Source organism: Heptranchias perlo, chromosome 10 (assembly GCF_035084215.1).
Source record: "Heptranchias perlo isolate sHepPer1 chromosome 10, sHepPer1.hap1, whole genome shotgun sequence".
Lineage (NCBI taxonomy): Eukaryota > Metazoa > Chordata > Chondrichthyes > Hexanchiformes > Hexanchidae > Heptranchias > Heptranchias perlo.
The window spans coordinates 43,977,059-43,993,178 of NC_090334.1; the positions used below are offsets into that span (position 1 = coordinate 43,977,059).

The window sequence follows — 16,120 nt, forward strand, 5'->3', positions numbered from 1 at the left end:
GACCTCCTCAGAAGACAAACACGGGACGCAACCAACAGAGTACCCTTCGTCGTCCAGTACTTCCCCAGAGCGGAGGAACTACGCCATGTTCTCCGCAGCCTTCAACATGTCATCGATGACGTCGAACACCTCGCTAAGGCCACCCCCACGCCTCCACTACTCGCCTTCAAACAGCCACCCAACCTCAAACAGACCATCGTTCGCAGCAAATTATCCAGCTTTCAGGAGAACAGCATCCACGACACCACACAACCCTGCAACGGCAACCTCTGCAAGACATGCCAGATCATCAACACAAATACCACCATCACACGAGAGGACACCACCCACCAGGTACATGGTTCATACTCCTGTGACTCGGCCAACGTTGTCTACCTCATACGTTGCAGGAAAGGATGCCCCGGAGCATGGTACATTGGCGAGACCATGCAGACACTGCGACAACGGATGAACGGACACCGCGCAACAATCGCCAGACAGGAGGGTTCCCTCCCAGTCGGGGAACACTTCAGCAGTCAAGGACATTCAGCCACTGATCTTCGGGTAAGCATTCTCCAAGGCGGCCTTCGAGTCACAAGACAACGCAAAATCGTCGAGCAGAAATTGATAGCCAAGTTCCGCACCCATTAGGACAGCCTCAACCGGGATCTTGGGTTCATGTCGCGCTACACGTAACCCCACCAGCGAAAAAAAAGTTAGCTGTTTTTAATACAACTGGTCATTCTCTCTCTTTCTCTTTCTTTCGGATGTTTCTCTCTCTCTCCCTCCCTGTCTTTGGTTCTGGCCATTTGTATATTCAGTAATCTGGTATCTAATGTTTTTCTGTCTGAACACTATTCAATTCCTTTGATTGCCTTGATAACGGGCAGTTGGAAAGATTATATGTAATCACCAGGCATTGTTCTCTGACTATATATGTGGTAATTTTCAAGGAATCCGACACTCACCTGACGAAGGAGAAAGCCTCCGAAAGCTTGTGATTTTCAAATAAAACTGTTGGACTATAACCTGGTGTTGTAAGATTCCTTACATTTGTACACCCCAGTCCATCACCGGCATCTCCACATCATGGAAAAAAAATTGACAAAGAGATAGAACAGCAGAGAGAAATATTTAAAACGGTGATCGAGTACAGGAGAAATATATTCCACTAAAAAGCAAGAAAAAAAACTAGCCAATAATGAAACACCATGGATGAATAAAGAGATAAGGGAAAAATTGAAACTAAAGAAAAAGGCAGGTTAGGAAAGAAGCCAAAAAACAATTATGAAATTAAATTATCAAGGAATATAAAAATAGTAAAGTATTCTCCAGACAAATAAATAACAAAAGAAAAATCAGAATAGGGATAGGGCCACTAAGGGGTGCACGAGATCAACTCACGGGTAATGACAGTGAAATGGCAGAAATATTGAATAGTTACTTTGCCTCAGTATTTACCAGGGAAACATTAGAAGAGGAGATCAAAAAAGATATAAAAGACATTTAAGATAGAAGGGGGGAAAGATAGTTGATAAACTAATCAAACTTAAAGGATAAAACCCCTGGTCCAGATGGATTGCATCCACGAATATTAAAAAAAAGTTAGGGAAGAGATAGCAGAAGCACTATTACATACATATAAAAATTCATTAGAAATGGGAATAGTGTAAGAGGACTGATGGACTGCTACATTTAAAAAGGGAGAAAGAAGAAGTCCAGGGAACTATAGGCCAGTTAGCTTAACATCGGTGGTAGGAAAGATAATGGAATCTTTACTCAAAGATGGAACAGAAAAACATCTAACGAACGAAAATATAATAACGAGCAGTCAGCACGGATTTCAGAAGGGAAAGTCATGCTTGACCAACCTTATTGAAGTAACAGAAAGAGTAGACAAGGGTAATGCAGTAGATGTAATATATTTGGATTTTTCAAAAGGCCTTCAATAAAAGGTACCACATTGTAAACTCATGGCTATAGTCAGAGCACGTAGAGTCAGGGGACAGGTAGCAGATTGGATAGCAAACTGGCTAAAAAAAAAACAGAAAACAGAGTAGGGGTTAAGGGTAGCTACTCAGACTGGCAAAAGGTGGGAAGTGTGTTCCACACGGATCAGTGCTGGGGTTACTGTTGTTCACAATTTACATTAATGATTTGGACTCGGGAATCGGAAATACAATTTCAAAACTTGCGAACAACACCAAATTGGGGGGTGTAGTTAATTCAATGGAAGAAGGCATCAAAATGCAAGACGATATTAATAAACTTGCAGAATGGGTGTGTAATTGGCAAATGAATTTCAATATAGATAAGTGTGAGATGGTGCATTTTGATAGGGAGAATAAGGAGGCCACATACTGCTTGGATAATATAAGTCTAAATGGGGTAGAGTAGCAAAAGGGATCTAGAGGTACAGATATACAAATCACTAAAAGTAGCAATGTAGGTTAATAAGGCATATAAAAGGCGAACCAATCATTAGGGATCATTTCTAGAGGAATAGAATTGAAAAGCAGAGAAGTTAGGTTGAACTTGTATAGAATCTTGGTTAGATCACACTTGGGAGTATTGTGCACAGTTCTGGTCTCCATATTATGAAAAGGACAGAGTAATTTGAGAAGGTGCAAAAAAGATTCACAAGGATGATACCAGAACTGAGAGGAAAAACTTATCAGGAAAGGTTGATAAGGCTGGGGCTCTTTTCTCTAGGTAAGAGAACACATAGGTGACCTGATAGAGGTCTTTAAGATAATGAAAGGGTTTAATAAGGTAGACGTAGAGAAAATGTTTCCACTTGTGGGAGAGTCCAAAACTAGAGGTCATAAATATAAGATAGCCATATAAGAAATCCAATAGGGAATTCAGGAGAAACTTCTTTACCCAAAGTGTGGCAAGAATGTGGAACGCACTGCCACAAAGATTAGTTGAGGCAAGTAGTATAGATGCATTTAAGTGGATGCTAGATATAAGCAAATGAGGGAGAAAGGAATACAAGGGTATGCTGGTATGATTAGATGAAGTAGAGAGGAAGGAGGCTCACGTGGAGCATAAACGCCAGCATAAATGAATGGCCTGTTTCTGTGCAACAGACTCAATGGAACTCGATGATACAAGTCAGGTGATTGTGAGCTCACAGCCCACATCTGCACTTGAGCACATAATCTAGGCTGACATTTCAGCACAGTACGGAGAGCACGGATGCATTGTCAAAGGCGCCGTCTTTCAGATGTAATGTTAAACCAAGGCCACATCTGCCTGTCAGGTGGACCTAAAGGATTCCATGACACTTTTCAAAGAGAAGGAGCAGTTCTCCCAATGTCCCGAACAATATTTAGCCCTCAAATACCACCAAAACAACAAATTAACCAGTCATTTATCTCTTTGCTGTTTGTGGGACCTTGCAGAGTGCAAATTGGCTGTTTAAATGCCTACATAATAAGTGACTATACTTCAAGACTAATTAATTGGCCATGAAGCACTTAGGAAGGTCAAACGTTCCACTGCCAAAATCACTCACTACTCCAGGATCATCCTGGAGAGCAAAAATAGCCACCAGCTTTTTTGTTTTAGTAGCCAGAGCATCTCTTCCCACTCTGTTACCTCCAGAGTCTTCCAAGGTTCTATCCTTGGCATCCTCCTCTTCCACATCTACATGCTGCCCCATGGTGACACCATCCACAGCCATGGCGTCAGCTTCCATATGCATGCTGACAACACCCAGCCACCACCTGTCTCCACCACCTGTCTCCACCACCTGTCTCCACCACCTGTCTCCACCACCTGTCTCCACCACCTGTCTCCACCACCTGTCTCCACCACCTGTCTCCACCACCTGTCTCCACCACCTGTCTCCACCACCTGTCTCCATCCCTCCACTGCCTCTGTGTTGTCAGACACCAATCTTGGATGAGCTGCAATTTGACCCCACCACAAATTCCATACCCTTGCCACCAATTCAATCTCCCTCCCAGACCTCTGATTCAGGCTCAACAAGACTGTTCATATCCTCAGCATCCTAGGATCTGCTGCACTGAAGCCTTATAACTATCCTAATTCTTTTGAAGCTACTAGAAAAATAACCTGTGAAATTTCAAAAAATAATGAAAAATGTCAGCAAAAACCTATAGTACCTAGACAGCACACATCAGTACACCCTATTAAATATGATGACCAGCATGGAATTTAAAGTGCAGTTGGGTGAGGAAAATTATATTATCAGGCCAAAAAGCTTCAAATTCAAATGTTTTACTTTGAAATTATAATGAAATGCATTATTTTATTTGCCCTTATTTAACTTGATGTCCTAAATTATGCAATTCTCAATAGTTTGCTTAATCCTTTACAGTAATTTGTTATTGGTTAGCAACTGCATCACCACAGTAATGTTTCAGTAATTCATTTGTAAAATACTATTCTGGTCTCCAAGGTTTCCTCAACAGTAGCCCAGTAAATATATTTTACTAAACTGAGCTTTCAAGCGAGAGCTGGACCAGTTTCTGACTGGGGCAAAGATCTCCCCATACAAAAGGTAGGTACGTTGTAACGTTAACTAGGGCCAGTGATCTCCTGGACTAGTTTTCCATCGCCGAAGCCGGTTGGAGAGGAATTTTCCAGATTTATTTCCCCTAATTGACCTGGGTTTTTTGCCTCTCCCATGAGATTACATGGCTTCCAGGTACACGGCATCACAACTGTATGGGCAAGCTGGATGGATCAGCAAGCCTTTTCATGTCCATCATTTTTTGTGTTTTCATATACAAGCCTAGTAATGCTATTGATCTTTCTTCAAAAAGTATGTTTCAAACTAAACGGTTAAAAAGAAACAGTGACTGCTTATGTCATTAAGGAAGGCAGGAAGAAGAATGGTCCAGATGGAGATAATAGAAAGCTGGACATGTATAGTTGAAAAAAATGAACCAAAGCACCCTGAGCCAATGATGTAATATGAATGTGTGTAATTTTTTGGTACTGTCTTAGTCAAAATCAGTTTTCCAAGCTTTACCCTTTTGGGGGGGTGGGAGGAAGAGGGGGGAAAAAAGTGACGGATTTTAGGGTATTTTGCCACCAGCAAACTCCTTAGTGCAGTACAGCGCAGCAACCAGGGGCTGGGTTGGGGAGGAGGCAGAAGAAAAAAAGTGGCAGAAATTTAATAAAATATTCTTCACCAAACGTTAGCCAACCCATTATGACAGCCATCAGATTCAAATAAATGTTACATACTTCAGCATGTTTCCAGCAACTGAAATGAGGCCTAAAATAGTATTTATTATATTTCATGAAAAGAAAAATTTCTCAAAACAAAGTAGAAAAAAATTATTAGAGTTATGTATGAAGTTTGATCAAAACTATTTATTTCTCAACAAAATTTAAACACAAGCATGTGTTTGCATTACTGATCACAACTTTGTAATTGTCACATGATAATCTGGTCTAATGTAAATTCTTTGCATAGCACCAGCTTTGAGCAACAGACTTGGTCTCAAGGAGCACTGTACACAGCAAGGCTGAAAGAGACCAGAAGGAATTAAAAGGGAGCGAGGGCAGTGACAAGAAAGTAGCACTGATGACATACTTAATGTATACTTTGGCGGATCAAGGAAGAATAATTTGGTCTGAAGAAGCGAGTGTTGATATGAAAGAGGAGCACAAGAGTATAGTACGACGAGCATTCTTTGGGGGAAGGGAAGAGTTAATGTGAAAGAGCATGTAAGGAGCAAGAAGGGGAAAACTTACAGTAATGTTGCTGTGAAGGACGAGCAAAGGCTACACTACAGCTGGTGTCTGATAAGGAGCAACAAAATGTGAAGGAGACAGATGGCTGGTGGACTGATAGATTCACAGGTGCAGAAGTATTTTAAATTTAACTGCATTATGTAGTGCCCAGAGGCAGCAGTCATCAGGAGGAACACCTGAGTGCACTATCACCAAAGCTTCTGAAGAGAATGAAGATGGTGTGAACTGTTCATCAAAATCAGATCTTCAATAAATTAAAGTTCCTGGTTAAGAGTATTGAGAATGTTACAGCAATTCAGCCAGTTCCAGGTCAATTTATTTCATACAATGTACTAAATGAAACTTAGGGTTACATAAGTGGCTTAACAGATGGGAAAATTGTTTGCAGTGGAAAACATATGAGGCTCTGCACTGCTATCTGTGTGAAGAAGGCTTCATGAAGTTTCCCAATTTCTCTCTCTTGGCTCTGCATCACAAGTGCTGAAAGAAGAGTCAATGTTTTGGGGACTTTTCTATAAGCAAATGAAATCACATGAAGAGGTCCTTGGAACTTAGGACTTTCTTGAAACTAAGTGCAAAGCTTTTGTGAAAGCTTTTTCTTCCTATGTCACTGTCAAACTGTCAGTCAGTTCACAACTTTTGAAATAGAGCTTTCTTAAGTAAATGCAACATTTTTGTATTTTTTTTGAAAATGCACCACCTTTGGAACATTTACAATTAGAAATTAAAACAGTTAAATAATGTTTGAGTTAGTGTTGAAGCACCAGTTTCTCAATATTAACACAGTCATATGAAATGTAAAATGCAAATTTGGGAACCAAATGCTGAAATATGGAAAGCAATAATTACATTTTTGGCTAAAAAGTTCTTCCAAGGCAACCTAAGATACGACTATATTTTAGGAACATAAAACCAGTAATTGATTTCTTATGAAACTTACAAACTAAAACTCCAGAAATGAGACTAAAACTAAAATTAAAAGTACTTCTAGAGAAGTAAAACAATATGTAGTTATAGCAATGTTAATATGAACTCATGTACTTAACATAATAAAGGACTGTAATCTGTTACTTTTAAACAATAAGGATATACATAAAACATCCACGCTGAAATGAATGACCTTGCAGTTGACATCAGCTGTAAATCTGTTCATTTCTATATGCAAATAATTATTTCATTCTTTTTTGAAAGATATTTTTACATTAAAATTTTTTTTATAAATACTGTACTCTTGAACGTGCAGATTTGCATATGCCACCCACTTTGAAAAGAAAAATATCGAATAGTGGGCCTAGGTAACACACACTGAAACCTGCATTTTTATTGCACAGAACCTACCTTAAAAAACACTCTTGGGAAAAATTTTGAAATGGAAAGCATTCTACTCTTGTGCTTTTAGTTTTAATTACTGTGCATATAGATACTACTGTACATTCAATTTAAGTAGTAATGATCTTGAATTGCAATATTTAAGTGTCATGATAAAATATTTGTAAGCTCCATAATGTTATTGAATGATAATCAGGGTACTTTCCATCTCTATTATGCATTTTATAATACAAAGTATTGCTTTATTTGGTTGCTTTTTAGTCAACTGCTTTGGTAGTTGAATATGTCAGAAAGAAATGGATACAGTTGTCTTTTACTTCAATAATTGGACGGTTTCTGCCTTGATTCCAATAGTCCCACCCACGATAGAAAATTTGTTCTTCTATACAATTCTACCATGATGAGCAATCAACATGCAAGTGGAAATCAGTTTGCTTACTGCAGACTCACAAGAAAGGAGGTCTGGAATTAAAAATATATTTAGTACTGTCTTGTTAAAAAAAACTGAATAAGGACTGCCCTAATCTACAAAATAAATAAATTAAATCCTTTCTTATCTCAAAAGAAACAGGACTCAAGTCACAATTTATGCAGATATTTTTTAAAAATGCAATCAAGTGGCACAGTGTAGTTTCACTACCAGCAGGTGCTGGGAAATAACAGCAAGTTTAACGCTCACGCTGTTATTAGTATGTAAATAACCCAGCAATTTGTGGTAAGGAAGAGATATGCAGTGAGTTACGAATTGCCACAAACTGCTGGACGAATTGCGCCGCTCCACTGTTAGCCTCACGAAAACGAGAGCTCGCTGTCAACTTCCCACAAGTTTCAAGAAATTGCTGCATTTGCATTGTTAAAACAAATTAAACTTGCTGCGAAGAGATAAGGCTAATATTTTAAGACATAAGAGGATACTTTTAATGATGAGATTTACGTTCCTGCAATGCGACTCAACCTCTCCGGCCCAGAAAGGGAACAATTGAAACTGTGGAGTCTCATTCCTGCAGGGAATTGTCCCTAGGGTTTTTAAACTTTAAAATTTTTTACTTTTTTTCTTACTTTTCCTTTGTCTCTTTTAATCCATTCTTTCTTACCCTCTCCATTTCTCTTTCTGTATCTAATTTGACTCTAGTTCACCCTATTTCCTTCTCCGTCATTCCTGTTTCTTTCTCTATCCTTAAAACTCATTGGTTGAGGAGATAGACCATTGGACCAGACGTTCAGGAGGTCCCAGAGGCCCCATTGACAAGTCAATTGTTGATAATTCCAGCCAATTGCCACGCAAAATAATTTTGAGCTGAAGGGTGATGACAAAAAAAATTTAACGAACAGGGAACGTCGTGAGATACCCCGCTCCAGCAAATTCTGGACCAATGTCTTTCATTAAAAGGAAGGACTGCATGAGCAAGAGCTTTCCCAGAAGATATCATGCTTTCTCACTGAAATAGTACAAAGCTATGGTTTTAACAACAGCAGTTAGTGGGTAGTGGAAGGATTTAAACACAACAGTCACTGCCAGAAACAAAAAGGCATTTGTCGTGCTTTGGAAATACTAGTCACTGCTGGAAATCTTGCCTATGTTGAACTTGAGCTCCTCTCCTTAGCTAGTTAGATAGATACTAGGACCAATCATTTAAAAAAGTGTAGCATAAGTAACAATGTACTGTACAGTGATTTTGTGTCATACAAATTGGTAAAATGTTTGACAGTTAGGAAAAGTATTTGAGTGTTTGAATCGATAGGTTATTCATTTTTTCTTACATATAAATAGAAAGGAACCTTGTGCCTCAATCCAGCAATCTCAGTAATCTAATACTTTGGTTAATTTCAAGGATTAGTTTGAGGAAACTGCTGCTTTACAGAGGAAGTACAAAATAAACTGGCAAAACTGCAATGCACTCATACCCAGAAGTTAGAAATTGTCAACATTCAGAAAAATGAACGGGATCCTTATCTTTTTGCCCAACATTTCAAAACTAAAATCGTTAAATTTTTTTTAAAGTACTCTATTTGTTGTTTGATTGCAGACACAAGTAATGGCTTTAGTAATGACAAACTTACATACAGATGATGAGTTTGAAAAACCTGTGTGTTTGACCTTAATTGTAGTTGCAAGTTTTGCTGACCACAGATCAAATATAGGAAAAGCGTGTACAGTACGCAACGTAACAGTGCTGTCATTAGGCTTAGTTATTCAATTGGTACTAATAGACGGCAAGAAATTTAGACACTTGAGCCAATCTGCTTTAACAATGTACAATATTCATCTTGGTTCATGCCCCATTCATTACCCCAAAATTGCTCCCTCAATTACCATAAAGAGTGACAGATCAATAATAACCACCAGAACTTCGCCATAATGTTTTAGCTAAAAATGCCGAAATCCTAGTGGCACTGATCGTGATTTAATCACTTTCAAACATAACATCAAACAGGTTTAGAGTGAATGTTCACAGTCAATCGGAAAAATATTATACTCAATTTACGTTTTCAGGCTTCGTTTCAGATTAACTTTTCAACATGCACGTGAAGCAAAATCATTACATGCAACAACATTCCAATTTAAAAAATTTCAGAAATCAACACATTCTTCTATCTAAAAAGTTTGTTTTCATCATGTACCTTGCGTTAATTTAAAAAAAACCATGTGGGGGAGGGAGGAATAATCCTGTGAGATGGGGTGATACAAATTGTGCTGGGGGGGGGGGGGGGGCGGTGCAGGAAGATGTCCTCCGGTCATTATGTACCTGTGGGTCTCTTGCACCACTTCTATCAATGTCTCAAGCTGCTCACTCAGACAGGATGACAATGGTCCTCATCCAGTGTTGAGCTCATGCTAAAACAGACTTCATATTTCATATCTTGTCAATTGCTAAGACTGCATTTTGACACCTGAAATATATTGCCCATTTATGCCTCCATCTCTTCCTCACTGCCAAAACCCAAACTCATGCCATCATTACACCAAGGATCAACTTCTCTAATGCCCTCCTCCTCATTGGTCTCTCCGCCTCCACCTTTCACAAATTCCAATTAACGCAAAGCATGTCCTGTATTTCTAGCAAAATCCAAAACACATTCTAAAAGAATAAGTTTACAATTTTGCTATGAATAGTGATTAGAGAAAATATTCCTGCTGCATTTACGATATCGCTATCACATGATGACCAGTGGAACTCTTTCTACTCAGTGTATAAGAAACTTTACTCTGCATCTATTGTGCGCTATACTTGATCTAGGGTGTTGGATGCTGAAGTACAAAAGAAGTTCACAAACAGACATCCCTGCATATTAATTTTAAAAAACAATGTAAGCACTGTAAAGCTGCTTGCTGCAAGAAAACTACTATAAAGGTGAAACTAATTCTTGAAGTCATACTGAGGCAGAGTGCAGCATCAACTTGTTGCACTCGGGCAAAGCTGAGCTCTATCTATGGTGTTTGATGTTAAGAAACAGCCCAATGTCCTGTCAGTTCTTTAACATCAAAAGCATAAAGGCAGTCTCTTGGGAACTTTAAAAAAATATTTTCATAAAGTTTAAAAAGATTGCTTCACATTGGTGCAGTTATAGGCAGCTAGTGTGAAGATCAAATAGTTAGAGATTATCTGCCAAAATTCAAATCACTCAGACTGACAACTTCAAACTACAGATATATTGAACTTAGTGATGCAAAAATTACATTACATCAGACAGAACCTGCAGTAGAGCTGACACATTAGCTTGCAATCTCAGCCACGCATGTAGCAAGGCACTGAGCAAAGGCTCGGCACCTCCCCACAAGAATGAACAGAAAGATAGTGGAAAAGCTGCTCCTAGGCTTCACTAAAGGTTCCAGACCTTCACCTATCCTGGGGCCTGAATCGGTGCAGGATAGGTAAAGGTCTGGAACAAGTTGGCCACCCACATGCACTCTCAGCTATGGACGATGCATGAGAACATAATTGAGGTTAATGGCCCTTTCTAAAAACATAACAATAGAATTTTATATTCAAAATCCTTATGACCATGCCAGTAAACCAAATTAAAGCACTAATCTTTGCTCTGAGTCTAGCAAACATACCAACTTATCACAATATGGTAAACCATTACATTTTTATTTCACTTATGCAGTACCAAGCACAAGACAATATCATTTTAAAATGTCCCTGAAATGCTTATGTCAGCTGAAAGGGAATATAATTGAGGAAGATATTAGGTCAACAAGGAAAATGCACCACTCAAGCGGCACAAACTCTACCATGATTATAAATCATCACGTTCCAACCAATCCACCTAACTACATACCTTGGAAGCTTGGGGAGTGGAAATAACATGCACTGTACTGGGCTTGACTCCATTAGGTTTGAGTCGTTTGTAAAGAGCAAATCTGCTTTTCCTGCGCCCTCTGTCTCCATTTGGAAGAGAACCGTTGTATCTGTGAATGAAACAGAAGTTGCATATAAATTTCCATTATCAAATTATGCAACTATTTGTCCATTTCTACAGGCATCAAGTAACGTAATCTAAATTTCTAATGTTTTATCAATTACAATCAGTTTAAAGTTTTCTATTCAATAAGCTGGCTTCAAAGGGCCAGGAGCAATTTCTGGCACTGAAATGCACATGGGACGTCTCTAAAGAATAATTTCTTCACACTGACATGCTATAATATCTAAAGCTGAATTACCCAAATATTTATTGAAAAGTAAAATGGTTGCATTTTAAATGTAGCAACAGACTGCTTCAAATAAGCTCCTTTTCATCTGCTAAGCAAATCCTGCAAAATCTATAAAACTACAAACAAACAGTACCAATAACACAGCAATCACAAAATAAGAAGGACATTTCTGTGTAGTCCTGCATCTAAATTGCATGGTGGCAAAAAGCACATTCAAAGAGATTGGCTTGCACACATCAATTTGTATGGTCTGATGTTAAAGCTAAAATATTTATTGTGAATTCAGAGTACACTAAATGTTTATGGAACCAAAGAATCCTTAGATTTTTTTCCAGTAATACAAACTATTTAGGTTTTGTTTCAATAAAAGGGGACATTAGATGTACAACGTAAAACGGCAATCTCTAACATCCTTAAGTTAATCCACCAGAACAAATTGAAATGATGGCCACAAAGGGAATTTTAAGTAATACTGTTTATAAGAAAAGTAAAGTAATCTGTAAGGCTGGATGATGCAGTGGGATACATGTTATCATCTCACTTTTGTGACTCTGGTTCAAATTCAGCCCAGACTGATGGATGAAAGTCCCCTGTCTGCTGGTCCATAGAACCATTGACATTTACAGCACAGAAGGAAGCTATGCAGTCCATTGTTTCTGTGCCAGTTCTTTGCAAGTGCAATCCAAAACCAATCCCACTGCCACCTCTCTCCCTTGTAGCCTTATATCTTCCCCTGCTTCAAATATTTATCTTATTTTCCCTTTGAAAGATGTAATGATCTCTGCTTCAACCACTCTGTGGAAAATTGCACTGCATGCTCCAACAACCATGCATGTAAAGAAATTTCTCCTAGCCTCATTCACAGTAATAATCTTCAATTGATGACCCCATGTCACTAACTTCCCAACCAGAAGTAATAGTCTTTCCCTAATCACTATTAAAAGTCATCAATTTTAAAAAACCTCTCTTAAATCTCCGCGACTTCTCTGCCGCAGTGGAAGTAGTCCCAGTATCTAAAGTCTTTCCTCGTAACTAATCTGTCCCTTCCCTGGTATCATCCTGGTAAATCTATGTTGTGCACTGTCTTATGGCCTTAATGTCCTTTCCATAACAGGATGCCCAAAACTGTGACCTAACCAATGTTTTGCACAAATTTATCATTACTTCTTTACTCTTGTACTCTATGCCACTATTTATAAAACCAAAATGCTGTTGACCTTTTTATGGCTTAATCTACCTGCACTCACCTTAAGGAATGTACATATTTGAACCCCTAGATATCTCCATTCATTCACGCCCTTCGCTGTCTTTCCATTAAGTACAGTCCCATTCGTTTTTTCCTCAGGGCAGTGTCCTAGGCCCAACCATCTTCAGCTGCTTCATCAATGACCTTCCCTCCATCACAGGGCCAGAAATGGGGATGTTCGCTGATGATTGCACAGTGTTCAGTTCCATTCGCAACCCCTCAAATAATGAAGCAGTCCGTGCCCACATGCAGCAAGACCTGGACAACAACCAAGTTTGAGCCGATAAGTGGCAAGTAACATTCGTGCCAGACAAGTGCCAGGCAATGACCATCGCCAACAAGAGAGAGTCTAACCACCTCCCCTTGACATTCAACGGCATTACCATCGCCAAATCCCCCACCATCAACATCCTGGGAGTCACCATTGACTAGAAACTTAACAGCCACATAAATACGGTGGCTACAAGGGCGGGTCAGAGGCTGAGTATTCTGCAGAGGGTGTCTCACCTCCTGACTCCCCAAAGCCATTCCACCATCTACAAGGCACAAGTCAGGAATGTGATGGAATACTCTCCACTTGTCTGGATGAGTGCAGCTCCAACAACACTCAAGAAGCTCAACACCATCCAGGACAAAGCAGCCCACTTGATTGGCACCCCATCCACCACCCTAAACATTCACTCCCTCCACCACCGGCGCACAGTGGCTGCAGTGTGTACCATCCACAGGATGCACTGCAGCAACTCGCCAAGGCTTCTTTGACAGCACCTCCCAAACCCACGACCTCTACCACCTAGAAGGACAAGGCAGCAGGCACATGGGAACAACACCACCTGCATGTTCCCCTCCAAGCCACACACCATTCCGACTTTGAAATATATTGCCGTTCTTTCATTGTCATTGGGTCAAAATCATGGAACTCCCTAACAGCACTGTGGGAGAACCTTCACCACATGGACTGCAGCGGTTCTCAAGGGCAATTAGGGATGGGCAATAAATGCTGGCCTTGCCAGCGACGCCCACATCCCATGAACAAATAAAAAAACTCATATTTACCATGTTACATTGCATCTGACACCTGTCTGCACATTCCAATAACCTGCCTATGTTTTCTCATGGTTTGCCAAAACTCTTACTTTTGTGTCAAGAACTGTGAGATCATGGGTACACCACTTCCAACCCTCTCCAGTCTGAGCAACAACCATTAACTCTAACCCTGTTTCCTGCCCATCAACCAACCTTCTAATCAAGCTACTCAACTGTGGCCATATGACTGAATTTTTCAAACAAGCCACTTGTGAGCTACTTTATCAAATGTTTTCTGAAAATCCAAATAGACAACATCGACTGCATTTCCTTTATCTATCCAATTAATCACAATCAAAAAAAATCTATTAAATTTGTAAAACAAAATTCTCATTTAATAAATCCATGCTAGTTGACCTTGATTAAACCACAGATTTCTAAATGCTTATTAATTTGACCTCAGATTATCAATTCTAAAAAAAATCTCAACTGATGGGTCTATGGTTACCCGGTTTATCCTGCACTCCCTTCCTGAACAACAGTGTTACATTGGCTACTCTCCAGTTCCAGGACACAATTTGCATATTTGAGGATTGAAAAATTGTGGCTAGAGCCTCTGCAATCTCCTTACTGACTTCTTTCTATGTTAAATGAACATGGGCAATCGCAATCCTAGTTCCTGATGGACATGAGCACAAAATTGACAATCTCACTTAGAAAGATCAGTACAAGTGGAAAATATTATGCTGGCACAGGAGCAGGTGCTCTTTGAGATTGGAATGGAGGAACACTTTTGAGGTAGAGGAGAGTTTTATTCTGCCTCCCTAGCATTTAAAAGGTAATGTCTGATGTAGAATTTTGACACAACAGGTTTCTTTATTGTGGAATGGATTAAGCATACATTACAATATCATCTTTGCCCACCCCAAACTCTAACTTCATCACTGACTCCATCCTTCTCCCCAGCCACTGTCTCAAGCTGACTATTAGCAACCTTGCCGTCCTTTTCAAACCTGACCTGAGATTCCAACCCTATATCCTCTCCATCACAAAGACTACCTACTTCCACTTCCTTAACATTGCCCAACTATACCCACCTGCTGCTGAAAACATCACCCATGCCATTGTCTCATCAACTACTCCCAAGGTCTCCTGGCTGGTCTTCCATTCTCCACTCATTGTAAACTTCAGCTCATCAAAACTCAGCTTCCTGTATCCTATCCTGCATCATGTCCTGCTCACCCAACCACTCCTGTCCTCACTGGTCTAAATTGGCTCAGAGTCTCCCAACACTTCATTCTTGTGTTTAAATCGCTCCATGGCCTTACCTCTCCTATTCTCTAACCTCCCCAGTGCAACAACCACTGACCCACAGCCCTCCCCCAAACTCTCCATGCTCCAGCCTTTTGTGCATCCCCATCACCCCACCACAGGTGGCTATGGCTTCAGCTGCCTAGAACCCACCCTCCAATTCCTTCCATAAACCCCCTTGCCTCGCCACCCCCTTTAAAACACAACTCTTGACAAATTCACACTGCCAGGCTCTCAAGAGGCCTGGATCAATTTAACCCACAGGCCGCATTAACATATCCCAAGAAGGAATCCCGCTCAAACCCAGTGGGAACGACAAGGAGGCCAGCATTGGGATTGAGGGAGGCAGAAAGCCATTGCTGGGTATCTAAGGGAACAGTCCTGGACACTTAGGTAAGTCGGCCAAGGTTGGGGGGTCGGGAGCCGATTGTGGTCGGAGAGGGGGGGGAAGGGGACGTTAGCGGAGCCTGGGGCAAGGGAGGACCAAGGTTCCCTTCTGGGGCAAAGAGGAGAACTTCTGCTCCTCCTGGTGCACAAGGAAACCACTAAAACTTTAAAAATACTTGCCTTCCTGGGCCCCTTCAGGCTCTGGATGCATCTAATGCGAGCTTTCCCGAGCATGGTCAGCAATGTGTGCAACTCGCTTGGCCAGAGATTAACTTCGCATCAGGGTCTGAATGATGCCAATAGAACCCAAACTTTCAAATATTTACGGGACGCTCACCTACCTGCAGTAAGGGCCTCAAAGCTCCCAAAATCCAGGAGTTAAAATATCAGCTGACAGGAGTGCAGTATGAATGGAGAGGTAAGTTTTCTGCCTCCAATTTAAGCCCCCG

At 40.3% G+C, this 16,120-nt stretch overlaps 1 protein-coding gene across 1 annotated transcript in view; it reads right to left on the bottom strand.

The window, feature by feature from the left end:
- The window catches only part of LOC137326458 (E3 ubiquitin-protein ligase pellino homolog 2), a 224,743-nt gene that overhangs the window by 112,798 nt on the left and 95,825 nt on the right, over window positions 1-16,120 (bottom strand). Inside the window, exon 3 of the mRNA XM_067991567.1 lies at window positions 11,329-11,458. Within this exon, the coding sequence (XP_067847668.1) occupies window positions 11,329-11,458 (130 nt within the window). The remainder of the gene's footprint in view (window positions 1-11,328; window positions 11,459-16,120) is intronic.